Below are 26,960 nucleotides of genomic sequence, written 5' to 3'. Positions count from 1 at the left end.
CTCCAGTTCCTGCCTGTTGAAGATGGCCTTGATAGGTGAGGGCTGTGTGGCTGCAGAAAGGAGCTGCTGGAGGAGCATGAGGGGGGGCAGGGGACCCTCAGGAGACAGATCACCCACGTCTGGAGACACAGCCATAGGCTCCTCTGTAAGGAGAGGGAGGAGCATAAGGGGGGGCAGGGGACCCTCAGGAGACAGGTCACCCACATCAGGAGACACAGCCATAGGCTCCTCTGTAAGGAGAGGGAGGAGCATAAGGGGGGGCAGGGGACCCTCAGGAGACAGGTCACCCACATCAGGAGACACAGCCATAGGCTCCTCTGTAAGGAGAGGGAGGAGCATAAGGGGGGTGCTTACCACTGGGGTTGGGTGGGAGGTCTAGTACTAGATCTGACCTGGAATCAGTGCTTACCACTGGGGTTGGGTGGGAGGTCTAGTACTAGATCTGACCTGGAATCAGTGCTTACCACTGGGGTTGGGTGGGAGGTCTAGTACTAGATCTGACCTGGAATCAGTGCTTACCACTGGGGTTGGGTGGGAGGTCTAGTACTAGATCTGACCCGGAATCAGTGCTTACCACTGGGGTTGGGTGGGAGGTCTAGTACTAGATCTGACCTGGAATCAGTGATTACCACTGGGGTTGGGTGGGAGATCTAGTACTAGATTTGACCTGGAATCAGTGCTTACCACTGGGGTTGGGTGGGAGATCTAGTACTAGATCTGACCTGGAATCAGTGCTTACCACTGGGGTTGGGTGGGAGATCTAGTACTAGATCTGACCTGGAATCAGTGCTTACCACTGGGGTTGGGTGGGAGATCTAGTACTAGATCTGACCTGGAATCAGTGCTTACCACTGGGGTTGGGTGGGAGATCCAGCACGGCAGCCTGTGAGAGGATCTGTCGTAGTTTGTCCTGGTGTGAGAGGAGGGCCCTGGATGCCTTCAGGATGTACAGTCTCAGCTGCTGGCACCGCAAGAGGGCAACGTCGACCTGGTCAGCTAGATGCCAACAACACACAGTTACACCCTGGACTACACACACTGAACAGACAGACTTGAAACAGAGTCAGCAGGAGAGAGTAACAGGAGGTCGGGTTAGTGAGGCATAAAGAACCATTCAACAGGAACATCATGTACAGCAGTAAGCAGAACACAGGATGTAAAGTTCATTGTCTCAGTCAGAACATTATAGTAAACACACTGATGGGAGCAGCTGTAGGTGTCTGGCCTGGTTTCACAGTGGCTTTGGAGCAGCTGTAGGTGTCTGGCCTGGTTTCACAGTGGGTTTGGAGCAGCTGTAGGTGTCTGGCCTGGTTTCACAGTGGGTTTGGAGCAGCTGTAGGTGTCTGGCCTGGTTTCACAGTGGGTTTGTAGCAGCTGTAGGTGTCTGGCCTGGTTTCACAGTGGGTTTGTAGCAGCTGTAGGTCTCTGGCCTGGTTTCACAGTGGCTTTGTAGCAGCGGTTGGAAACTAAAGTATTTGTTGTTGTTCTGTTGCACTGTTCCAACCAACAAAATAAAGTACTGAACCGGTTTGAACCGAAGAAAATACTGGTTTATATCGCTGCTTTCTGTTCCATTTAACTGGGAACTCAACTTTTTTTATTTTACATTTATCTCATTAAGTAATTTCACCAATCAGTAACGTCAGTACAGTAGCCTACGGTAACGTCAGTACAGTAGCCTACGGTAACGTCAGTACAGTAGCCTACGGTAACGTCAGTACAGTAGCCTACGGTAACGTCAGTACAGTAGCCTACGGTAACGTCAGTACAGTAGCCTACGGTAACGTCAGTACAGTAGCCTACGGTAACGTCAGTACAGTAACCTACGGTAACGTCAGTACAGTAACCTACGGTAACGTCAGTACAGTAACCTATGGTAACGTCAGTACAGTAACCTATGGTAACGTCAGTACAGTAACGTCAGTACAGTAACCTACGGTAACGTCAGTACAGTAACCTATGGTAACGTCAGTACAGTAACCTATGGTAACGTCAGTACAGTAACGTCAGTACAGTAACCTATGGTAACGTCAGTACAGTAACCTATGGTAACGTCAGAACAGTAACCTATGGTAACGTCAGTACAGTAGCCTATGGTAACGTCAGTACAGTAGCCTATGGTAACGTCAGTACAGTAACCTATGGTAACGTCAGTACAGTAACCTATGGTAACGTCAGTACAGTAACCTATGGTAACGTCAGTACAGTAACGTCAGTACAGTAGCCTATGGTAACGTCAGTACAGCAGCCTATGGTAACGTCAGTACAGTAACCTATGGTAACGTCAGTACAGTAGCCTATGGTAACGTCAGTACAGTAGCCTATGGTAACGTCAGAACAGTAGCCTATGGTAACGTCAGTACAGTAACCTATGGTAACGTCAGTACAGTAACCTATGGTAACGTCAGTACAGTAACCTATGGTAACGTCAGTACAGCAGCCTATGGTAACATCAGTACAGTAACCTATGGTAACGTCAGTACAGTAACCTATGGTAACGTCAGTACAGTAACCTATGGTAACGTCAGTACAGTAACCTATGGTAACGTCAGTACAGTAGCCTATGGTAACGTTAGTACAGTAACCTATGGTAACGTCAGTACAGTAGCCTATGGTAACGTCAGTACAGTAGCCTATGGTAACGTCAGTACAGCAGCCTATGGTAACGTCAGTACAGCAGCCTATGGTAACGTCAGTACAGCAACCTATGGTAACGTCAGTACAGCAGCCTATGGTAACGTCAGTACAGCAGCCTATGGTAACGTCAGTACAGCAACCTATGGTAACGTCAGTACAGCAGCCTATGGTAACGTCAGTACAGTAACCTATGGTAACGTCAGTACAGTAACCTATGGTAACGTCAGTACAGTAGCCTATGGTAACGTCAGTACAGTAACGTCAGAACAGTAGCCTATGGTAACGTCAGTAGAGTAGCCTATGGTAACGTCAGTACAGTAGCCTATGGTAACGTAAGTACAGTAGCCTATGGTAACGTCAGTACAGCAGCCTATGGTAACGTCAGTACAGTAACGTCAGAACAGTAGCCTATGGTAACGTCAGTACAGTAACCTATGGTAACGTCAGTACAGTAACCTATGGTAACGTCAGTACAGTAACGTCAGTACAGTAACCTATGGTAACGTCAGTACAGTAACCTATGGTAACGTCAGTACAGCAGCCTATGGTAACGTCAGTACAGTAACCTATGGTAACGTCAGTACAGTAACCTATGGTAACGTCAGTACAGCAACCTATGGTAACGTCAGTACAGCAGCCTATGGTAACGTCAGTACAGTAACCTATGGTAACGTCAGTACAGTAACCTATGGTAACGTCAGTACAGTAACGTCAGTACAGTAACCTATGGTAACGTCAGTACAGTAACCTATGGTAACGTCAGTACAGTAACGTCAGAACAGTAGCCTATGGTAACGTCAGTACAGTAACCTATGGTAACGTCAGTACAGTAACCTATGGTAACGTCAGAACAGTAACCTATGGTAACGTCACTACAGTAACCTATGGTAACGTCAGTACAGTAACCTATGGTAACGTCAGTACAGTAACGTCAGTACAGTAGCCTATGGTAACGTCAGTACAGCAACCTATGGTAACGTCAGTACAGTAGCCTATGGTAACGTCAGTACAGTAGCCTATGGTAATGTCAGTACAGCAGCCTATGGTAACGTCAGTACAGCAGCCTATGGTAACGTCAGTACAGTAACCTATGGTAACGTCAGTACAGCAGCCTATGGTAACGTCAGTACAGTAACCTATGGTAACGTCAGTACAGTAGCCTATGGTAACGTCAGTACAGTAGCCTATGGTAACGTCAGTACAGTAGCCTATGGTAACGTCAGTACAGTAGCCTATGGTAACGTCAGTACAGTAGCCTATGGTAACATCAGTACAGCAGCCTATGGTAACGTCAGTACAGTAACCTATGGTAATGTCAGTACAGTAACCTATGGTAACGTCAGTACAGTAACCTATGGTAACGTCAGTACAGTAGCCTATGGTAACGTCAGTACAGTAGCCTATGGTAACGTCAGTACAGTAGCCTATGGTAACGTCAGTACAGCAGCCTATGGTAACGTCAGTACAGCAGCCTATGGTAACGTCAGTACAGTAACCTATGGTAACGTCAGTACAGCAGCCTATGGTAACGTCAGTACAGTAGCCTATGGTAACGTCAGTACAGCAGCCTATGGTAACGTCAGTACAGCAGCCTATGGTAACGTCAGTACAGCAGCCTATGGTAACGTCAGTACAGCAGCCTATGGTAACGTCAGTACAGCAGCCTATGGTAACGTCAGTACAGCAACCTATGGTAACGTCAGTACAGCAACCTATGGTAACGTCAGTACAGCAGCCTATGGTAACGTCAGTACAGCAGCCTATGGTAACGTCAGTACAGTAACCTATGGTAACGTCAGTACAGTAACGTCAGTACAGTAACCTATGGTAACGTCAGTACAGTAACCTATGGTAACGTCAGTACAGTAACGTCAGTACAGTAACCTATGGTAACGTCAGTACAGTAACGTCAGTACAGTAACCTATGGTAACGTCAGTACAGCAGCCTATGGTAACGTCAGTACAGTAACGTCAGAACAGTAGCCTATGGTAACGTCAGTACAGTAACCTATGGTAACGTCAGTACAGTAACCTATGGTAACGTCAGTACAGTAACGTCAGTACAGTAACCTATGGTAACGTCAGTACAGTAACCTATGGTAACGTCAGTACAGCAGCCTATGGTAACGTCAGTACAGCAGCCTATGGTAACGTCAGTACAGTAACCTATGGTAACGTCAGTACAGTAACCTATGGTAACGTCAGTACAGCAACCTATGGTAACGTCAGTACAGCAGCCTATGGTAACGTCAGTACAGTAACCTATGGTAACGTCAGTACAGTAACCTATGGTAACGTCAGTACAGTAACGTCAGTACAGTAACCTATGGTAACGTCAGTACAGTAACCTATGGTAACGTCAGTACAGTAACGTCAGAACAGTAGCCTATGGTAACGTCAGTACAGTAACCTATGGTAACGTCAGTACAGTAACCTATGGTAACGTCAGAACAGTAACCTATGGTAACGTCACTACAGTAACCTATGGTAACGTCAGTACAGTAACCTATGGTAACGTCAGTACAGTAACGTCAGTACAGTAGCCTATGGTAACGTCAGTACAGCAACCTATGGTAACGTCAGTACAGTAGCCTATGGTAACGTCAGTACAGTAGCCTATGGTAACGTCAGTACAGCAGCCTATGGTAACGTCAGTACAGCAGCCTATGGTAACGTCAGTACAGCAACCTATGGTAACGTCAGTACAGCAGCCTATGGTAACGTCAGTACAGCAGCCTATGGTAACGTCAGTACAGCAACCTATGGTAACGTCAGTACAGCAGCCTATGGTAACGTCAGTACAGTAACCTATGGTAACGTCAGTACAGTAACCTATGGTAACGTCAGTACAGTAGCCTATGGTAACGTCAGTACAGTAACGTCAGAACAGTAGCCTATGGTAACGTCAGTAGAGTAGCCTATGGTAACGTCAGTACAGTAGCCTATGGTAACGTAAGTACAGTAGCCTATGGTAACGTCAGTACAGCAGCCTATGGTAACGTCAGTACAGTAACGTCAGAACAGTAGCCTATGGTAACGTCAGTACAGTAACCTATGGTAACGTCAGTACAGTAACCTATGGTAACGTCAGTACAGTAACGTCAGTACAGTAACCTATGGTAACGTCAGTACAGTAACCTATGGTAACGTCAGTACAGCAGCCTATGGTAACGTCAGTACAGTAACCTATGGTAACGTCAGTACAGTAACCTATGGTAACGTCAGTACAGCAACCTATGGTAACGTCAGTACAGCAGCCTATGGTAACGTCAGTACAGTAACCTATGGTAACGTCAGTACAGTAACCTATGGTAACGTCAGTACAGTAACGTCAGTACAGTAACCTATGGTAACGTCAGTACAGTAACCTATGGTAACGTCAGTACAGTAACGTCAGAACAGTAGCCTATGGTAACGTCAGTACAGCAACCTATGGTAACGTCAGTACAGCAGCCTATGGTAACGTCAGTACAGCAGCCTATGGTAACGTCAGTACAGCAACCTATGGTAACGTCAGTACAGCAGCCTATGGTAACGTCAGTACAGTAACCTATGGTAACGTCAGTACAGTAACCTATGGTAACGTCAGTACAGTAGCCTATGGTAACGTCAGTACAGTAACGTCAGAACAGTAGCCTATGGTAACGTCAGTAGAGTAGCCTATGGTAACGTCAGTACAGTAGCCTATGGTAACGTAAGTACAGTAGCCTATGGTAACGTCAGTACAGCAGCCTATGGTAACGTCAGTACAGTAACGTCAGAACAGTAGCCTATGGTAACGTCAGTACAGTAACCTATGGTAACGTCAGTACAGTAACCTATGGTAACGTCAGTACAGTAACGTCAGTACAGTAACCTATGGTAACGTCAGTACAGTAACCTATGGTAACGTCAGTACAGCAGCCTATGGTAACGTCAGTACAGTAACCTATGGTAACGTCAGTACAGTAACCTATGGTAACGTCAGTACAGCAACCTATGGTAACGTCAGTACAGCAGCCTATGGTAACGTCAGTACAGTAACCTATGGTAACGTCAGTACAGTAACCTATGGTAACGTCAGTACAGTAACGTCAGTACAGTAACCTATGGTAACGTCAGTACAGTAACCTATGGTAACGTCAGTACAGTAACGTCAGAACAGTAGCCTATGGTAACGTCAGTACAGTAACCTATGGTAACGTCAGTACAGTAACCTATGGTAACGTCAGAACAGTAACCTATGGTAACGTCACTACAGTAACCTATGGTAACGTCAGTACAGTAACCTATGGTAACGTCAGTACAGTAACGTCAGTACAGTAGCCTATGGTAACGTCAGTACAGCAACCTATGGTAACGTCAGTACAGTAGCCTATGGTAACGTCAGTACAGTAGCCTATGGTAATGTCAGTACAGCAGCCTATGGTAACGTCAGTACAGCAGCCTATGGTAACGTCAGTACAGTAACCTATGGTAACGTCAGTACAGCAGCCTATGGTAACGTCAGTACAGTAACCTATGGTAACGTCAGTACAGTAGCCTATGGTAACGTCAGTACAGTAGCCTATGGTAACGTCAGTACAGTAGCCTATGGTAACGTCAGTACAGTAGCCTATGGTAACGTCAGTACAGTAGCCTATGGTAACATCAGTACAGCAGCCTATGGTAACGTCAGTACAGTAACCTATGGTAATGTCAGTACAGTAACCTATGGTAACGTCAGTACAGTAACCTATGGTAACGTCAGTACAGTAGCCTATGGTAACGTCAGTACAGTAGCCTATGGTAACGTCAGTACAGTAGCCTATGGTAACGTCAGTACAGCAGCCTATGGTAACGTCAGTACAGCAGCCTATGGTAACGTCAGTACAGTAACCTATGGTAACGTCAGTACAGCAGCCTATGGTAACGTCAGTACAGTAGCCTATGGTAACGTCAGTACAGCAGCCTATGGTAACGTCAGTACAGCAGCCTATGGTAACGTCAGTACAGCAGCCTATGGTAACGTCAGTACAGCAGCCTATGGTAACGTCAGTACAGCAGCCTATGGTAACGTCAGTACAGCAACCTATGGTAACGTCAGTACAGCAACCTATGGTAACGTCAGTACAGCAGCCTATGGTAACGTCAGTACAGCAGCCTATGGTAACGTCAGTACAGTAGCCTATGGTAACGTCAGTACAGTAGCCTATGGTAAGGTCAGTACAGTAGCCTATGGTAACGTCAGTACAGTAGCCTATGGTAACATCAGTACAGCAGCCTATGGTAACGTCAGTACAGTAACCTATGGTAATGTCAGTACAGTAACCTATGGTAACGTCAGTACAGTAACCTATGGTAACGTCAGTACAGTAGCCTATGGTAACGTCAGTACAGTAGCCTATGGTAACGTCAGTACAGCAGCCTATGGTAACGTCAGTACAGTAGCCTATGGTAACGTCAGTACAGTAGCCTATGGTAACGTCAGTACAGCAGCCTATGGTAACGTCAGTACAGCAGCCTATGGTAACGTCAGTACAGCAACCTATGGTAACGTCAGTACAGCAACCTATGGTAACGTCAGTACAGTAACGTCAGTACAGTAGCCTATGGTAACGTCAGTACAGCAGCCTATGGTAACGTCAGTACAGCAGCCTACGGTAACGTCAGTACAGCAGCCTATGGTAACGTCAGTACAGCAGCCTATGGTAACGTCAGTACAGCAACCTATGGTAACGTCAGTACAGCAGCCTATGGTAACGTCAGTACAGTAGCCTATGGTAACGTCAGTACAGCAGCCTATGGTAACGTCAGTACAGCAGCCTATGGTAACGTCAGTACAGCAGCCTATGGTAACGTCAGTACAGCAGCCTATGGTAACGTCAGTACAGCAGCCTATGGTAACGTCAGTACAGCAACCTATGGTAACGTCAGTACAGCAGCCTATGGTAACGTCAGTACAGTAACCTATGGTAACGTCAGTACAGCAGCCTATGGTAACGACAGTACAGCAACCTATGGTAACGTCAGTACAGCAACCTATGGTAACGTCAGTACAGTAACCTATGGTAACGTCAGTACAGTAACGTCAGTACAGTAACCTACAGTAACGTCAGTACAGTAACGTCAGTACAGCAGCCTATGGTAACGTCAGTACAGCAACCTATGGTGACGTCAGTACAGCAGCCTATGGTAACGTCAGTACAGCAACCTATGGTAACGTCAGTACAGTAACCTATGGTAACGTCAGTACAGTAACGTCAGTACAGTAACCTATGGTAACGTCAGTACAGTAACCTATGGTAACGTCAGTACAGTAACGTCAGAACAGTAGCCTATGGTAACGTCAGTACAGTAACCTATGGTAACGTCAGTACAGTAACCTATGGTAACGTCAGAACAGTAACCTATTGTAACGTCAGAACAGTAACCTATGGTAACGTCAGAACAGTAACCTATGGTAACGTCAGTACAGTAACCTATGGTAACGTCAGTACAGTAACCTATGGTAACGTCAGTACAGTAACCTATGGTAGCGTCAGTACAGTAACGTCAGTACAGTAGCCTATGGTAACGTCAGTACAGCAACCTATGGTAACGTCAGTACAGTAGCCTATGGTAACGTCAGTACAGTAGCCTATGGTAACGTCAGTACAGCAGCCTATGGTAACGTCAGTACAGTAGCCTATAGTAACGTCAGTACAGTAGCCTATAGTAACGTCAGTACAGTAACCTATGGTAACGTCAGTACAGTAACCTATGGTAGCGTCAGTACAGTAACGTCAGTACAGTAGCCTATGGTAACGTCAGTACAGTAGCCTATGGTAACGTCAGTACAGCAGCCTATGGTAACGTCAGTACAGCAGCCTATGGTAACGTCAGTACAGCAGCCTATGGTAACGTCAGTACAGCAACCTATGGTAACGTCAGTACAGCAGCCTATGGTAACGTCAGTACAGTAACCTATGGTAACGTCAGTACAGTAACCTATGGTAACGTCAGTACAGTAGCCTATGGTAACGTCAGTACAGTAACGTCAGAACAGTAGCCTATGGTAACGTCAGTAGAGTAGCCTATGGTAACGTCAGTACAGTAGCCTATGGTAACGTAAGTACAGTAGCCTATGGTAACGTCAGTACAGTAACGTCAGAACAGTAGCCTATGGTAACGTCAGTACAGTAACCTATGGTAACGTCAGTACAGTAACCTATGGTAACGTCAGTACAGTAACGTCAGTACAGTAACCTATGGTAACGTCAGTACAGTAACGTCAGTACAGTAACCTATGGTAACGTCAGTACAGCAGCCTATGGTAACGTCAGTACAGTAACGTCAGAACAGTAGCCTATGGTAACGTCAGTACAGTAACCTATGGTAACGTCAGTACAGTAACCTATGGTAACGTCAGTACAGTAACGTCAGTACAGTAACCTATGGTAACGTCAGTACAGTAACCTATGGTAACGTCAGTACAGCAGCCTATGGTAACGTCAGTACAGCAGCCTATGGTAACGTCAGTACAGTAACCTATGGTAACGTCAGTACAGTAACCTATGGTAACGTCAGTACAGCAACCTATGGTAACGTCAGTACAGCAGCCTATGGTAACGTCAGTACAGTAACCTATGGTAACGTCAGTACAGTAACCTATGGTAACGTCAGTACAGTAACGTCAGTACAGTAACCTATGGTAACGTCAGTACAGTAACCTATGGTAACGTCAGTACAGTAACGTCAGAACAGTAGCCTATGGTAACGTCAGTACAGTAACCTATGGTAACGTCAGTACAGTAACCTATGGTAACGTCAGAACAGTAACCTATGGTAACGTCACTACAGTAACCTATGGTAACGTCAGTACAGTAACCTATGGTAACGTCAGTACAGTAGCCTATGGTAACGTCAGTACAGCAACCTATGGTAACGTCAGTACAGTAGCCTATGGTAACGTCAGTACAGTAGCCTATGGTAATGTCAGTACAGCAGCCTATGGTAACGTCAGTACAGCAGCCTATGGTAACGTCAGTACAGTAACCTATGGTAACGTCAGTACAGCAGCCTATGGTAACGTCAGTACAGTAACCTATGGTAACGTCAGTACAGTAGCCTATGGTAACGTCAGTACAGTAGCCTATGGTAACGTCAGTACAGTAGCCTATGGTAACGTCAGTACAGTAGCCTATGGTAACGTCAGTACAGTAGCCTATGGTAACATCAGTACAGCAGCCTATGGTAACGTCAGTACAGTAACCTATGGTAATGTCAGTACAGTAACCTATGGTAACGTCAGTACAGTAACCTATGGTAACGTCAGTACAGTAACCTATGGTAACGTCAGTACAGTAGCCTATGGTAACGTCAGTACAGTAGCCTATGGTAACGTCAGTACAGCAGCCTATGGTAACGTCAGTACAGTAGCCTATGGTAACGTCAGTACAGTAGCCTATGGTAACGTCAGTACAGCAGCCTATGGTAACGTCAGTACAGCAGCCTATGGTAACGTCAGTACAGCAGCCTATGGTAACGTCAGTACAGCAGCCTATGGTAACGTCAGTACAGCAACCTATGGTAACGTCAGTACAGCAGCCTATGGTAACGTCAGTACAGCAGCCTATGGTAACGTCAGTACAGCAGCCTATGGTAACGTCAGTACAGCAGCCTATGGTAACGTCAGTACAGCAGCCTATGGTAACGTCAGTACAGCAGCCTATGGTAACGTCAGTACAGCAGCCTATGGTAACGTCAGTACAGCAACCTATGGTAACGTCAGTACAGCAACCTATGGTAACGTCAGTACAGTAGCCTATGGTAACGTCAGTACAGTAGCCTATGGTAACGTCAGTACAGTAGCCTATGGTAACATCAGTACAGCAGCCTATGGTAACGTCAGTACAGTAACCTATGGTAATGTCAGTACAGTAACCTATGATAACGTCAGTACAGTAACCTATGGTAACGTCAGTACAGTAGCCTATGGTAACGTCAGTACAGTAGCCTATGGTAACGTCAGTACAGCAGCCTATGGTAACGTCAGTACAGTAGCCTATGGTAACGTCAGTACAGCAGCCTATGGTAACGTCAGTACAGCAGCCTATGGTAACGTCAGTACAGCAACCTATGGTAACGTCAGTACAGCAACCTATGGTAACGTCAGTACAGTAACGTCAGTACAGTAGCCTATGGTAACGTCAGTACAGCAGCCTATGGTAACGTCAGTACAGCAGCCTACGGTAACGTCAGTACAGCAGCCTATGGTAACGTCAGTACAGCAGCCTATGGTAACGTCAGTACAGCAACCTATGGTAACGTCAGTACAGCAGCCTATGGTAACGTCAGTACAGTAGCCTATGGTAACGTCAGTACAGCAGCCTATGGTAACGTCAGTACAGCAGCCTATGGTAACGTCAGTACAGCAGCCTATGGTAACGTCAGTACAGCAGCCTATGGTAACGTCAGTACAGCAGCCTATGGTAACGTCAGTACAGCAACCTATGGTAACGTCAGTACAGCAGCCTATGGTAACGTCAGTACAGTAACCTATGGTAACGTCAGTACAGCAGCCTATGGTAACGTCAGTACAGCAACCTATGGTAACGTCAGTACAGCAACCTATGGTAACGTCAGTACAGTAACCTATGGTAACGTCAGTACAGTAACGTCAGTACAGTAACCTACAGTAACGTCAGTACAGCAGCCTATGGTAACGTCAGTACAGCAACCTATGGTGACGTCAGTACAGCAGCCTATGGTAACGTCAGTACAGCAACCTATGGTAACGTCAGTACAGTAACCTATGGTAACGTCAGTACAGTAACGTCAGTACAGTAACCTATGGTAACGTCAGTACAGTAACGTCAGTACAGTAACCTATGGTAACGTCAGTACAGTAACCTATGGTAACGTCAGTACAGTAACGTCAGAACAGTAGCCTATGGTAACGTCAGTACAGTAACCTATGGTAACGTCAGTACAGTAACCTATGGTAACGTCAGAACAGTAACCTATTGTAACGTCAGAACAGTAACCTATGGTAACGTCAGAACAGTAACCTATGGTAACGTCAGTACAGTAACCTATGGTAACGTCAGTACAGTAACCTATGGTAACGTCAGTACAGTAACCTATGGTAGCGTCAGTACAGTAACGTCAGTACAGTAGCCTATGGTAACGTCAGTACAGCAACCTATGGTAACGTCAGTACAGTAGCCTATGGTAACGTCAGTACAGTAGCCTATGGTAACGTCAGTACAGTAGCCTATGGTAACGTCAGTACAGTAGCCTATAGTAACGTCAGTACAGTAGCCTATGGTAACGTCAGTACAGTAGCCTATGGTAACGTCAGTACAGTAGCCTATGGTAACGTCAGTACAGTAGCCTATGGTAACGTCAGTACAGCAGCCTATGGTAACGTCAGTACAGCAGCCTATGGTAACGTCAGTACAGCAGCCTATGGTAACGTCAGTACAGCAACCTATGGTAACGTCAGTACAGCAGCCTATGGTAACGTCAGTACAGTAACCTATGGTAACGTCAGTACAGTAACCTATGGTAACGTCAGTACAGTAGCCTATGGTAACGTCAGTACAGTAACGTCAGAACAGTAGCCTATGGTAACGTCAGTAGAGTAGCCTATGGTAACGTCAGTACAGTAGCCTATGGTAACGTAAGTACAGTAGCCTATGGTAATGTCAGAACAGTAGCCTATGGTAACGTCAGTACAGCAGCCTATGGTAACGTCAGTACAGTAACGTCAGAACAGTAGCCTATGGTAACGTCAGTACAGTAACCTATGGTAACGTCAGTACAGTAACCTATGGTAACGTCAGTACAGTAACGTCAGTACAGTAACCTATGGTAACGTCAGTACAGTAACCTATGGTAACGTCAGTACAGCAGCCTATGGTAACGTCAGTACAGTAACCTATGGTAACGTCAGTACAGTAACCTATGGTAACGTCAGTACAGTAACCTATGGTAACGTCAGTACAGCAACCTATGGTAACGTCAGTACAGCAGCCTATGGTAACGTCAGTACAGTAACCTATGGTAACGTCAGTACAGTAACCTATGGTAACGTCAGTACAGTAACGTCAGTACAGTAACCTATGGTAACGTCAGTACAGTAACCTATGGTAACGTCAGTACAGTAACGTCAGAACAGTAGCCTATGGTAACGTCAGTACAGCAGCCTATGGTAACGTCAGTACAGCAGCCTATGGTAACGTCAGTACAGCAGCCTATGGTAACGTCAGTACAGCAACCTATGGTAACGTCAGTACAGCAACCTATGGTAACGTCAGTACAGTAGCCTATGGTAACGTCAGTACAGTAGCCTATGGTAACGTCAGTACAGTAGCCTATGGTAACATCAGTACAGCAGCCTATGGTAACGTCAGTACAGTAACCTATGGTAATGTCAGTACAGTAACCTATGATAACGTCAGTACAGTAACCTATGGTAACGTCAGTACAGTAGCCTATGGTAACGTCAGTACAGTAGCCTATGGTAACGTCAGTACAGCAGCCTATGGTAACGTCAGTACAGTAGCCTATGGTAACGTCAGTACAGCAGCCTATGGTAACGTCAGTACAGCAGCCTATGGTAACGTCAGTACAGCAACCTATGGTAACGTCAGTACAGCAACCTATGGTAACGTCAGTACAGTAACGTCAGTACAGTAGCCTATGGTAACGTCAGTACAGCAGCCTATGGTAACGTCAGTACAGCAGCCTACGGTAACGTCAGTACAGCAGCCTATGGTAACGTCAGTACAGCAGCCTATGGTAACGTCAGTACAGCAACCTATGGTAACGTCAGTACAGCAGCCTATGGTAACGTCAGTACAGTAGCCTATGGTAACGTCAGTACAGCAGCCTATGGTAACGTCAGTACAGCAGCCTATGGTAACGTCAGTACAGCAGCCTATGGTAACGTCAGTACAGCAGCCTATGGTAACGTCAGTACAGCAGCCTATGGTAACGTCAGTACAGCAACCTATGGTAACGTCAGTACAGCAGCCTATGGTAACGTCAGTACAGTAACCTATGGTAACGTCAGTACAGCAGCCTATGGTAACGTCAGTACAGCAACCTATGGTAACGTCAGTACAGCAACCTATGGTAACGTCAGTACAGTAACCTATGGTAACGTCAGTACAGTAACGTCAGTACAGTAACCTACAGTAACGTCAGTACAGCAGCCTATGGTAACGTCAGTACAGCAACCTATGGTGACGTCAGTACAGCAGCCTATGGTAACGTCAGTACAGCAACCTATGGTAACGTCAGTACAGTAACCTATGGTAACGTCAGTACAGTAACGTCAGTACAGTAACCTATGGTAACGTCAGTACAGTAACGTCAGTACAGTAACCTATGGTAACGTCAGTACAGTAACCTATGGTAACGTCAGTACAGTAACGTCAGAACAGTAGCCTATGGTAACGTCAGTACAGTAACCTATGGTAACGTCAGTACAGTAACCTATGGTAACGTCAGAACAGTAACCTATTGTAACGTCAGAACAGTAACCTATGGTAACGTCAGAACAGTAACCTATGGTAACGTCAGTACAGTAACCTATGGTAACGTCAGTACAGTAACCTATGGTAACGTCAGTACAGTAACCTATGGTAGCGTCAGTACAGTAACGTCAGTACAGTAGCCTATGGTAACGTCAGTACAGCAACCTATGGTAACGTCAGTACAGTAGCCTATGGTAACGTCAGTACAGTAGCCTATGGTAACGTCAGTACAGTAGCCTATGGTAACGTCAGTACAGTAGCCTATAGTAACGTCAGTACAGTAGCCTATGGTAACGTCAGTACAGTAGCCTATGGTAACGTCAGTACAGTAGCCTATGGTAACGTCAGTACAGTAGCCTATGGTAACGTCAGTACAGCAGCCTATGGTAACGTCAGTACAGCAGCCTATGGTAACGTCAGTACAGCAGCCTATGGTAACGTCAGTACAGCAACCTATGGTAACGTCAGTACAGCAGCCTATGGTAACGTCAGTACAGTAACCTATGGTAACGTCAGTACAGTAACCTATGGTAACGTCAGTACAGTAGCCTATGGTAACGTCAGTACAGTAACGTCAGAACAGTAGCCTATGGTAACGTCAGTAGAGTAGCCTATGGTAACGTCAGTACAGTAGCCTATGGTAACGTAAGTACAGTAGCCTATGGTAATGTCAGAACAGTAGCCTATGGTAACGTCAGTACAGCAGCCTATGGTAACGTCAGTACAGTAACGTCAGAACAGTAGCCTATGGTAACGTCAGTACAGTAACCTATGGTAACGTCAGTACAGTAACCTATGGTAACGTCAGTACAGTAACGTCAGTACAGTAACCTATGGTAACGTCAGTACAGTAACCTATGGTAACGTCAGTACAGCAGCCTATGGTAACGTCAGTACAGTAACCTATGGTAACGTCAGTACAGTAACCTATGGTAACGTCAGTACAGTAACCTATGGTAACGTCAGTACAGCAACCTATGGTAACGTCAGTACAGCAGCCTATGGTAACGTCAGTACAGTAACCTATGGTAACGTCAGTACAGTAACCTATGGTAACGTCAGTACAGTAACGTCAGTACAGTAACCTATGGTAACGTCAGTACAGTAACCTATGGTAACGTCAGTACAGTAACGTCAGAACAGTAGCCTATGGTAACGTCAGTACAGTAACCTATGGTAACGTCAGTACAGTAACCTATGGTAACGTCAGAACAGTAACCTATGGTAACGTCAGAACAGTAACCTATGGTAACGTCACTACAGTAACCTATGGTAACGTCAGTACAGTAACCTATGGTAACGTCAGTACAGTAACGTCAGTACAGTAGCCTATGGTAACGTCAGTACAGCAACCTATGGTAACGTCAGTACAGTAGCCTATGGTAACGTCAGTACAGTAGCCTATGGTAATGTCAGTACAGCAGCCTATGGTAACGTCAGTACAGCAGCCTATGGTAACGTCAGTACAGTAGCCTATGGTAACGTCAGTACAGCAGCCTATGGTAACGTCAGTACAGTAGCCTATGGTAACGTCAGTACAGTAGCCTATGGTAACGTCAGTACAGCAGCCTATGGTAATGTCAGTACAGCAGCCTATGGTAACGTCAGTACAGCAACCTATGGTAACGTCAGTACAGCAACCTATGGTAACGTCAGTACAGTAACGTCAGTACAGTAGCCTATGGTAACGTCAGTACAGCAGCCTATGGTAACGTCAGTACAGCAGCCTACGGTAACGTCAGTACAGCAGCCTATGGTAACGTCAGTACAGCAGCCTATGGTAACGTCAGTACAGCAGCCTATGGTAACGTCAGTACAGTAGCCTATGGTAACGTCAGTACAGCAGCCTATGGTAACGTCAGTACAGCAGCCTATGGTAACGTCAGTACAGCAGCCTATGGTAACGTCAGTACAGCAGCCTATGGTAACGTCAGTACAGCAGCCTATGGTAACGTCAGTACAGCAACCTATGGTAACGTCAGTACAGCAGCCTATGGTAACGTCAGTACAGTAACCTATGGTAACGTCAGTACAGCAGCCTATGGTAACGTCAGTACAGCAACCTATGGTAACGTCAGTACAGCAACCTATGGTAACGTCAGTACAGTAACCTATGGTAACGTCAGTACAGTAACGTCAGTACAGTAACCTATGGTAACGTCAGTACAGTAGCCTATGGTAACGTCAGTACAGCAGCCTATGGTAACGTCAGTACAGCAACCTATGGTAACGTCAGTACAGCAGCCTATGGTAACGTCAGTACAGTAACCTATGGTAACGTCAGTACAGTAACGTCAGTACAGTAACCTATGGTAACGTCAGTACAGTAGCCTATGGTAACGTCAGTACAGTAACGTCAGTACAGTAGCCTATGGTAACGTCAGTACAGCAACCTATGGTAACGTCAGTACAGTAGCCTATGGTAACGTCAGTACAGTAGCCTATGGTAACGTCAGTACAGCAACCTATGGTAACGTCAGTACAGTAGCCTATGGTAACGTCAGTACAGTAGCCTATGGTAACGTCAGTACAGTAGCCTATGGTAACGTCAGTACAGTAACCTATGGTAACGTCAGTACAGTAACCTATGGTAATGTCAGAACAGTAGCCTATGGTAACGTCAGTACAGTAACCTATGGTAACGTCAGTACAGTAACCTATGGTAACGTCAGTACAGTAACCTATGGTAACGTCAGTACAGTAACCTATGGTAACGTCAGTACAGTAACCTATGGTAACGTCAGTACAGCAGCCTATGGTAACATCAGTACAGTAACCTATGGTAACGTCAGTACAGTAACCTATGGTAACGTCAGTACAGTAACCTATGGTAACGTCAGTACAGCAACCTATGGTAACGTCAGTACAGTAGCCTATGGTACGTCAGTACAGTAGCCTATGGTAACGTCAGAACAGTAGCCTATGGTAACGTCAGTACAGTAACCTATGGTAACGTCAGTACAGTAGCCTATGGTAACGTCAGAACAGTAGCCTATGGTAACGTCAGTACAGCAGCCTATGGTAACATCAGTACAGTAACCTATGGTAACGTCAGTACAGTAACCTATGGTAACATCAGTACAGTAACCTATGGTAACGTCAGTACAGCAGCCTATGGTAACGTCAGAACAGTAGCCTATGGTAACGTCAGTACAGCAGCCTATGGTAACGTCAGAACAGTAGCCTATGGTAACGTCAGTACAGTAACCTATGGTAACGTCAGTACAGTAGCCTATGGTAACGTCAGAACAGTAACGTCAGTACAGTAGCCTATGGTAACGTCAGTACAGTAGCCTATGGTAACGTCAGTACAGCAGCCTATGGTAACGTCAGTACAGCAGCCTATGGTAACGTCAGTACAGTAGCCCATGGTAACGTCAATACAGTAGCCTATGGTAACGTCAGTACAGCAACCTATGGTAACGTCAGAACAGTAACGTCAGTACAGTAACCTATGGTAACGTCAGTACAGTAGCCTATGGTAACGTCAGTACAGTAACGTCAGAACAGTAGCCTATGGTAACGTCAGTAGAGTAGCCTATGGTAACGTCAGTACAGTAACGTCAGTACAGTAGCCTATGGTAACGTCAGTACAGCAACCTATGGTAACGTCAGTACAGTAGCCTATGGTAACGTAAGTACAGTAGCCTATGGTAATGTCAGAACAGTAGCCTATGGTAACGTCAGTACAGCAGCCTATGGTAACGTCAGTACAGTAACGTCAGAACAGTAGCCTATGGTAACGTCAGTACAGTAACCTATGGTAACGTCAGTACAGTAACGTCAGTACAGTAACCTATGGTAACGTCAGTACAGTAACCTATGGTAACGTCAGTACAGCAGCCTATGGTAACGTCAGTACAGTAACCTATGGTAACGTCAGTACAGTAACCTATGGTAACGTCAGTACAGTAACCTATGGTAACGTCAGTACAGTAACCTATGGTAACGTCAGTACAGCAACCTATGGTAACGTCAGTACAGCAGCCTATGGTAACGTCAGTACAGTAACCTATGGTAACGTCAGTACAGTAACCTATGGTAACGTCAGTACAGTAACGTCAGTACAGTAACCTATGGTAACGTCAGTACAGTAACCTATGGTAACGTCAGTACAGTAACGTCAGAACAGTAGCCTATGGTAACGTCAGTACAGTAGCCTATGGTAACGTCAGTACAGTAACCTATGGTAACGTCAGAACAGTAACCTATGGTAACGTCAGAACAGTAACCTATGGTAACGTCACTACAGTAACCTATGGTAACGTCAGTACAGTAACCTATGGTAACGTCAGTACAGTAACGTCAGTACAGTAGCCTATGGTAACGTCAGTACAGCAACCTATGGTAACGTCAGTACAGTAGCCTATGGTAACGTCAGTACAGTAGCCTATGGTAATGTCAGTACAGCAGCCTATGGTAACGTCAGTACAGCAGCCTATGGTAACGTCAGTACAGTAACCTATGGTAACGTCAGTACAGCAGCCTATGGTAACGTCAGTACAGTAACCTATGGTAACGTCAGTACAGTAGCCTATGGTAACGTCAGTACAGCAGCCTATGGTAACGTCAGTACAGCAGCCTATGGTAACGTCAGTACAGCAGCCTATGGTAACGTCAGTACAGCAGCCTATGGTAACGTCAGTACAGCAGCCTATGGTAACGTCAGTACAGCAACCTATGGTAACGTCAGTACAGCAACCTATGGTAACGTCAGTACAGTAACCTATGGTAACGTCAGTACAGTAACGTCAGTACAGTAACCTATGGTAACGTCAGTACAGTAGCCTATGGTAACGTCAGTACAGTAGCCTATGGTAACGTCAGTACAGCAGCCTATGGTAACGTCAGTACAGCAACCTATGGTAACGTCAGTACAGCAGCCTATGGTAACGTCAGTACAGTAACCTATGGTAACGTCAGTACAGTAACGTCAGTACAGTAACCTATGGTAACGTCAGTACAGTAGCCTATGGTAACGTCAGTACAGTAACGTCAGTACAGTAGCCTATGGTAACGTCAGTACAGCAACCTATGGTAACGTCAGTACAGTAGCCTATGGTAACGTCAGTACAGTAGCCTATGGTAACGTCAGTACAGTAGCCTATGGTAACGTCAGTACAGTAACCTATGGTAACGTCAGTACAGCAACCTATGGTAACGTCAGTACAGTAGCCTATGGTAACGTCAGTACAGTAGCCTATGGTAACGTCAGTACAGTAACCTATGGTAACGTCAGTACAGTAACCTATGGTAATGTCAGAACAGTAGCCTATGGTAACGTCAGTACAGTAACCTATGGTAACGTCAGTACAGTAACCTATGGTAACGTCAGTACAGTAACCTATGGTAACGTCAGTACAGTAACCTATGGTAACGTCAGTACAGTAACCTATGGTAATGTCAGAACAGTAGCCTATGGTAACGTCAGTACAGTAACCTATGGTAACGTCAGTACAGTAACCTATGGTAACGTCAGTACAGTAACCTATGGTAACGTCAGTACAGTAACCTATGGTAACGTCAGTACAGTAACCTATGGTAACGTCAGTACAGTAACCTATGGTAACGTCAGTACAGTAACCTATGGTAACGTCAGTACAGTAACCTATGGTAACGTCAGTACAGTAACCTATGGTAACGTCAGTACAGTAACCTATGGTAACGTCAGTACAGCAACCTATGGTAACGTCAGTACAGTAGCCTATGGTAACGTCAGTACAGTAGCCTATGGTAACGTCAGAACAGTAGCCTATGGTAACGTCAGTACAGTAACCTATGGTAACGTCAGTACAGTAGCCTATGGTAACGTCAGAACAGTAGCCTATGGTAACGTCAGTACAGCAGCCTATGGTAACGTCAGTACAGTAACCTATGGTAACGTCAGTACAGTAACCTATGGTAACATCAGTACAGTAACCTATGGTAACGTCAGTACAGCAGCCTATGGTAACGTCAGAACAGTAGCCTATGGTAACGTCAGTACAGCAGCCTATGGTAACGTCAGAACAGTAGCCTATGGTAACGTCAGAACAGTAACGTCAGTACAGTAGCCTATGGTAACGTCAGTACAGTAGCCTATGGTAACGTCAGTACAGCAGCCTATGGTAACGTCAGTACAGTAGCCTATGGTAACGTCAGTACAGTAGCCCATGGTAACGTCAATACAGTAGCCTATGGTAACGTCAGTACAGTAGCCTATGGTAACGTCAGTACAGTAGCCTATGGTAACGTCAGAACAGCAGCCTATGGTAACGTCAGTACAGTAGCCTATGGTAACGTCAGAACAGTAACGTCAGTACAGTAGCCTATGGTAACGTCAGTACAGTAGCCTATGGTAACGTCAGTACAGCAGCCTATGGTAACGTCAGTACAGTAGCCTATGGTAACGTCAGTACAGTAGCCCATGGTAACGTCAGTACAGTAGCCTATGGTAACGTCAGTACAGCAGCCTATGGTAACGTCAGTACAGTAGCCTATGGTAACGTCAGTACAGCAACCTATGGTAACGTCAGTACAGTAGCCTATGGTAACGTCAGTACAGTAGCCTATGGTAACGTCAGTACAGTAGCCTATGGTAACGTCAGTACAGTAACCTATGGTAACGTCAGTACAGCAACCTATGGTAACGTCAGTACAGTAGCCTATGGTAACGTCAGTACAGTAGCCTATGGTAACGTCAGTACAGTAACCTATGGTAACGTCAGTACAGTAACCTATGGTAATGTCAGAACAGTAGCCTATGGTAACGTCAGTACAGTAACCTATGGTAACGTCAGTACAGTAACCTATGGTAACGTCAGTACAGTAACCTATGGTAACGTCAGTACAGTAACCTATGGTAACGTCAGTACAGTAACCTATGGTAATGTCAGAACAGTAGCCTATGGTAACGTCAGTACAGTAACCTATGGTAACGTCAGTACAGTAACCTATGGTAACGTCAGTACAGTAACCTATGGTAACGTCAGTACAGTAACCTATGGTAACGTCAGTACAGTAACCTATGGTAACGTCAGTACAGTAACCTATGGTAACGTCAGTACAGTAACCTATGGTAACGTCAGTACAGTAACCTATGGTAACGTCAGTACAGTAACCTATGGTAACGTCAGTACAGTAACCTATGGTAACGTCAGTACAGCAACCTATGGTAACGTCAGTACAGTAGCCTATGGTAACGTCAGTACAGTAGCCTATGGTAACGTCAGAACAGTAGCCTATGGTAACGTCAGTACAGTAACCTATGGTAACGTCAGTACAGTAGCCTATGGTAACGTCAGAACAGTAGCCTATGGTAACGTCAGTACAGCAGCCTATGGTAACGTCAGTACAGTAACCTATGGTAACGTCAGTACAGTAACCTATGGTAACATCAGTACAGTAACCTATGGTAACGTCAGTACAGCAGCCTATGGTAACGTCAGAACAGTAGCCTATGGTAACGTCAGTACAGCAGCCTATGGTAACGTCAGAACAGTAGCCTATGGTAACGTCAGAACAGTAACGTCAGTACAGTAGCCTATGGTAACGTCAGTACAGTAGCCTATGGTAACGTCAGTACAGCAGCCTATGGTAACGTCAGTACAGTAGCCTATGGTAACGTCAGTACAGTAGCCCATGGTAACGTCAATACAGTAGCCTATGGTAACGTCAGTACAGTAGCCTATGGTAACGTCAGTACAGTAGCCTATGGTAACGTCAGAACAGCAGCCTATGGTAACGTCAGTACAGTAGCCTATGGTAACGTCAGAACAGTAACGTCAGTACAGTAGCCTATGGTAACGTCAGTACAGTAGCCTATGGTAACGTCAGTACAGCAGCCTATGGTAACGTCAGTACAGTAGCCTATGGTAACGTCAGTACAGTAGCCCATGGTAACGTCAGTACAGTAGCCTATGGTAACGTCAGTACAGCAGCCTATGGTAACGTCAGTACAGTAGCCTATGGTAACGTCAGTACAGTAGCCCATGGTAACGTCAGTACAGTAGCCTATGGTAACGTCAGTACAGCAACCTATGGTAACGTCAGTACAGCAACCTATGGTAACGTCAGTACAGTAACCTATGGTAACGTCAGTACAGTAACCTATGGTAACGTCAGTACAGTAACGTCAGTACAGTAACCTATGGTAACGTCAGTACAGTAACCTACGGTAACGTCAGTACAGTAACCTATGGTAACGTCAGTACAGTAGCCTATGGTAACGTCAGTACAGTAGCCTATGGTAACGTCAGAACAGTAACCTATGGTAACGTCAGAACAGTAACCTATGGTAACGTCAGAACAGTAACTTATGTAACGTCAGTACAGCAACCTATGGTAACGTCAGTACAGTAACCTATGGTAACGTCAGTACAGTAACCTATGGTAACGTCAGTACAGTAACGTCAGTACAGTAACCTATGGTAACGTCAGTACAGTAACCTACGGTAACGTCAGTACAGTAACCTATGGTAACGTCAGAACAGTAACCTATGGTAACGTCAGAACAGTAACCTATGGTAACGTCAGAACAGTAACCTATGGTAACGGCACAGATTTCCAGCTGGCAGGCAGATACTGGAATAAGTTTGAGTGACAGAAGGAGGACTTTGCATAGGCGCTTCGCTGCATGTTTTTGTGGGACCCCAAAAAATGCCTGGAATGTAAAATAACGTTATTAACCGGTTGCCATGTTTTTAAAATAACGGTTCTGTTCCTGAACAGTATGGATCACTTTGGTTTTAGGTTCCGTTTATGTTCCTTGAAAAATGTCATTATTTTCCGGCTTTCGCTTCTATCCCCTTGAACCGGTTCCATTCCCCTGGTTTACAGTGAGGTACTAACCCTAACCCAGTGATTCAGAGAGTTAACTACTACAGGTTGACTCAGTGATTCAGAGAGTTAACTACTACAGGTTGACTCAGTGATTCAGAGAGTTAACTACTACAGGTTGACTCAGTGATTCAGAGAGTTAACTACTACAGGTTGACCCAGTGATTCAGAGAGTTAACTACTACAGGTTGACCCAGTGATTCAGAGAGTTAACTACTACAGGTTGACCCAGTGATTCAGAGAGTTAACTACTACAGGTTGACTCAGTGATTCAGAGAGTTAACTACTACATGTTGACTCAGTGATTCAGAGAGTTAACTACTACATGTTGACTCAGTGATTCAGAGAGTTAACTACTACATGTTGACTCAGTGATTCAGAGAGTTAACTACTACAGTTTGTGACTCAGACAGTGATTCAGAGAGTTAACTACTACAGTTTGTGACTCAGACAGTGATTCAGTGAGTTAACTACTACAGTTTGTGACTCAGACAGTGATTCAGTGAGTTAACTACTACAGTTTGTGACTCAGACAGTGATTCAGAGAGTTAACTACTACAGTTTGTGACTCAGACAGTGATTCAGAGAGTTAACTACTACAGTTTGTGACTCAGACAGTGATTCAGAGAGTTAACTACTACAGTTTGTGACTCAGACAGTGATTCAGAGAGTTAACTACTACAGTTTGTGACTCAGACAGTGATTCAGAGAGTTAACTACTACAGTTTGTGACTCAGTGATTCAGAGAGTTAACTACTACAGTTTGTGACTCAGTGATTCAGAGAGTTAACTACTACAGGTTGTGACTCAGACAGTGATTCAGAGAGTTAACTACTACAGTTTGTGACTCAGTGATTCAGAGAGTTAACTACTACAGGTTGTGACTCAGACAGTGATTCAGAGAGTTAACTACTACAGGTTGTGACTCAGTGATTCAGAGAGTTAACTACTACAGGTTGTGACTCAGACAGTGATTCAGAGAGTTAACTACTACAGTTTGTGACTCAGTGATTCAGAGAGTTAACTACTACAGTTTGTGACTCAGTGATTCAGAGAGTTAACTACTACAGGTTGTGACTCAGACAGTGATTCAGAGAGTTAACTACTACAGTTTGTGACTCAGTGATTCAGAGAGTTAACTACTACAGGTTGTGACTCAGACAGTGATTCAGAGAGTTAACTACTACAGGTTGTGACTCAGTGATTCAGAGAGTTAACTACTACAGGTTGTGACTCAGACAGTGATTCAGAGAGTTAACTACTACAGGTTGTGACTCTGTGGGTGTCCTACCTGTGAGCCCGCGGCTGAGAGACGTCTTCAGGTGTTGTTTCTCCAGCTTGCTGCCGGCCAGGTTAACCAGTTGAGCCCAGACAACCAACATGGAGTCAGAGAAGGGAAGGTTCTGAACACTGAACGATACTACTGGTAGCTAGAGGACAGACACAGGGTTATTAGAACAAGACCTGGAAATAGCTGTACAAGACTGTGTGTGTGTGTGTGTGTGTGTGTGTGTGTGTGTGTGTGTGTGTGTGTGTGTGTGTGTGTGTGTGTGTGTGTGTGTGTGTGTGTGTGTGTGTGTGTGTGTAACAGCTAAACACCTACTGGTTTGAGTTGGCTGAGCAGGCAGACCCTACAGGTCCTCATCTCATGAAACTGCACTGTGATTCGTCCTTTAGGTGTGATGCGTGTGACCGTTCCCTCTCCGTACTCCTCATGGATGACCTGTCCACCCAGCCTCAGCCTCCCGTCGATGCCCCCGATCACAGCCAGCACGGCCATCAGACCCCCCACCCTGGGGCCCTCCGAGTCAGGGAAGTACTCCTCAAGAGAGAGACAGAGAGAGCATTATTATACGGTGATCATTTCTACGATGAAGATGTTTTCATAAAGAACAGGAAAGTCAACATGAGGATTGAACCTTAGAACCCTGCCATAAGGGTCATGAAGAGTTACACAACAGTGAGATTTGGGAGACAGAAGTTGATCCTGAGGGGGGAAATCTCTCTTGAACATACACTAAGCTACTCCCACATGAAGTCATCATCACATCATAAATATAAAAAGCATTTTCAGTTGCAGATTTCATATTGAAAGAGTTTTTTAGTCCAGGACTTAATGTGTGTCTGGGAAACGGGCCCATAGTGCAGTAAGACGTGAGTACCGTCTCAGAGTGTCGTCCGGCCATCACATCTCCTATACAGCTGAGTTGACAGTTGATATAGTCGTTGAGCAGAGCGTTCCATTGGCCCAGGGAGTGCAGCGTGCGCAGCACAGAAACTATCTCCTCAGCCAGTGTACTGCTGTGACTGGCTGTCAGGGAGGCCTGGGGGCGGGACTTCCTGCGTCTCAGAGAGCCCTCTGTGACAGGGACAGGAAGACATGTTATGACAGACAACAGAGAGGAGATGAAGTTACTCTGAGGGAATGTTCTACATGTTTACGGTCCTGGTCTTGGTCTTGTACATGGAGGATGTTATTATTGGTCTTTCATGCCTTTCTTCATTTTTCCTGAGGGCGCTCATGAAGTTGTATTGAACCCTGACATACCTCTGAGCAGGACACCCCAGGAAACCACAGGGTGAGGGGTCAGGGTGAGGGGTTAGGGGTCACGGGTTAGGGTACATACCTCTGAGCAGGGTCAGGTCAGAGGAGCAGGAGCGAAGTAGACAACCCAGGAAACCAAAGAGTTTAGGATCAGGGTGAGGGGTTAGGGGTCACGGGTTAGGGTACATACCTCTGAGCAGGGGCAGGTCAGAGGAGCAGGAGCGAAGTAGACAACCCAGGAAACCAAAGAGTTTTTCCACCAGGAACTTCATGTCCTGAGATCTCTCCACCTTGTCCCAGGAGGGGAGCACGGCCTGCAGCAGACGCAGAGCCAGGATCTGGAGACAGGGAGGAGACACTTGTTACACACAGATTAACATGGATACAGGGGATAAGGGGAATGTCTCGTTTAGCCATCGCTATACAGCAGACGCAAAGCCAGGACGCAAAGCCAGGACGCAAAGCCAGGACGCAAA

General features: G+C 45.6%; 1 protein-coding gene across 1 annotated transcript; it reads right to left on the bottom strand.

Moving 5' to 3' along the window:
- Window positions 1-26,822, bottom strand: LOC139567330 (putative HERC2-like protein 3; the record flags this gene model as incomplete). The annotated part of the gene is made up of 6 exons (XM_071388728.1): window positions 1-143; window positions 850-996; window positions 25,231-25,369; window positions 25,543-25,761; window positions 26,102-26,298; window positions 26,675-26,822. Coding segments are annotated over 6 exons (993 nt in total), but the record flags the coding sequence as incomplete, so codon positions are not given.
- Window positions 26,823-26,960: the final 138 nt, after the last annotated feature.

The sequence above is a fragment of the Salvelinus alpinus genome, unplaced genomic scaffold (genome assembly GCF_045679555.1).
Source record: "Salvelinus alpinus unplaced genomic scaffold, SLU_Salpinus.1 scaffold_225, whole genome shotgun sequence".
Lineage (NCBI taxonomy): Eukaryota > Metazoa > Chordata > Actinopteri > Salmoniformes > Salmonidae > Salvelinus > Salvelinus alpinus.
The sequence above is the reverse complement of the archived record's forward strand: the minus strand, read 5'-3'. Positions and strand labels throughout refer to the sequence as shown.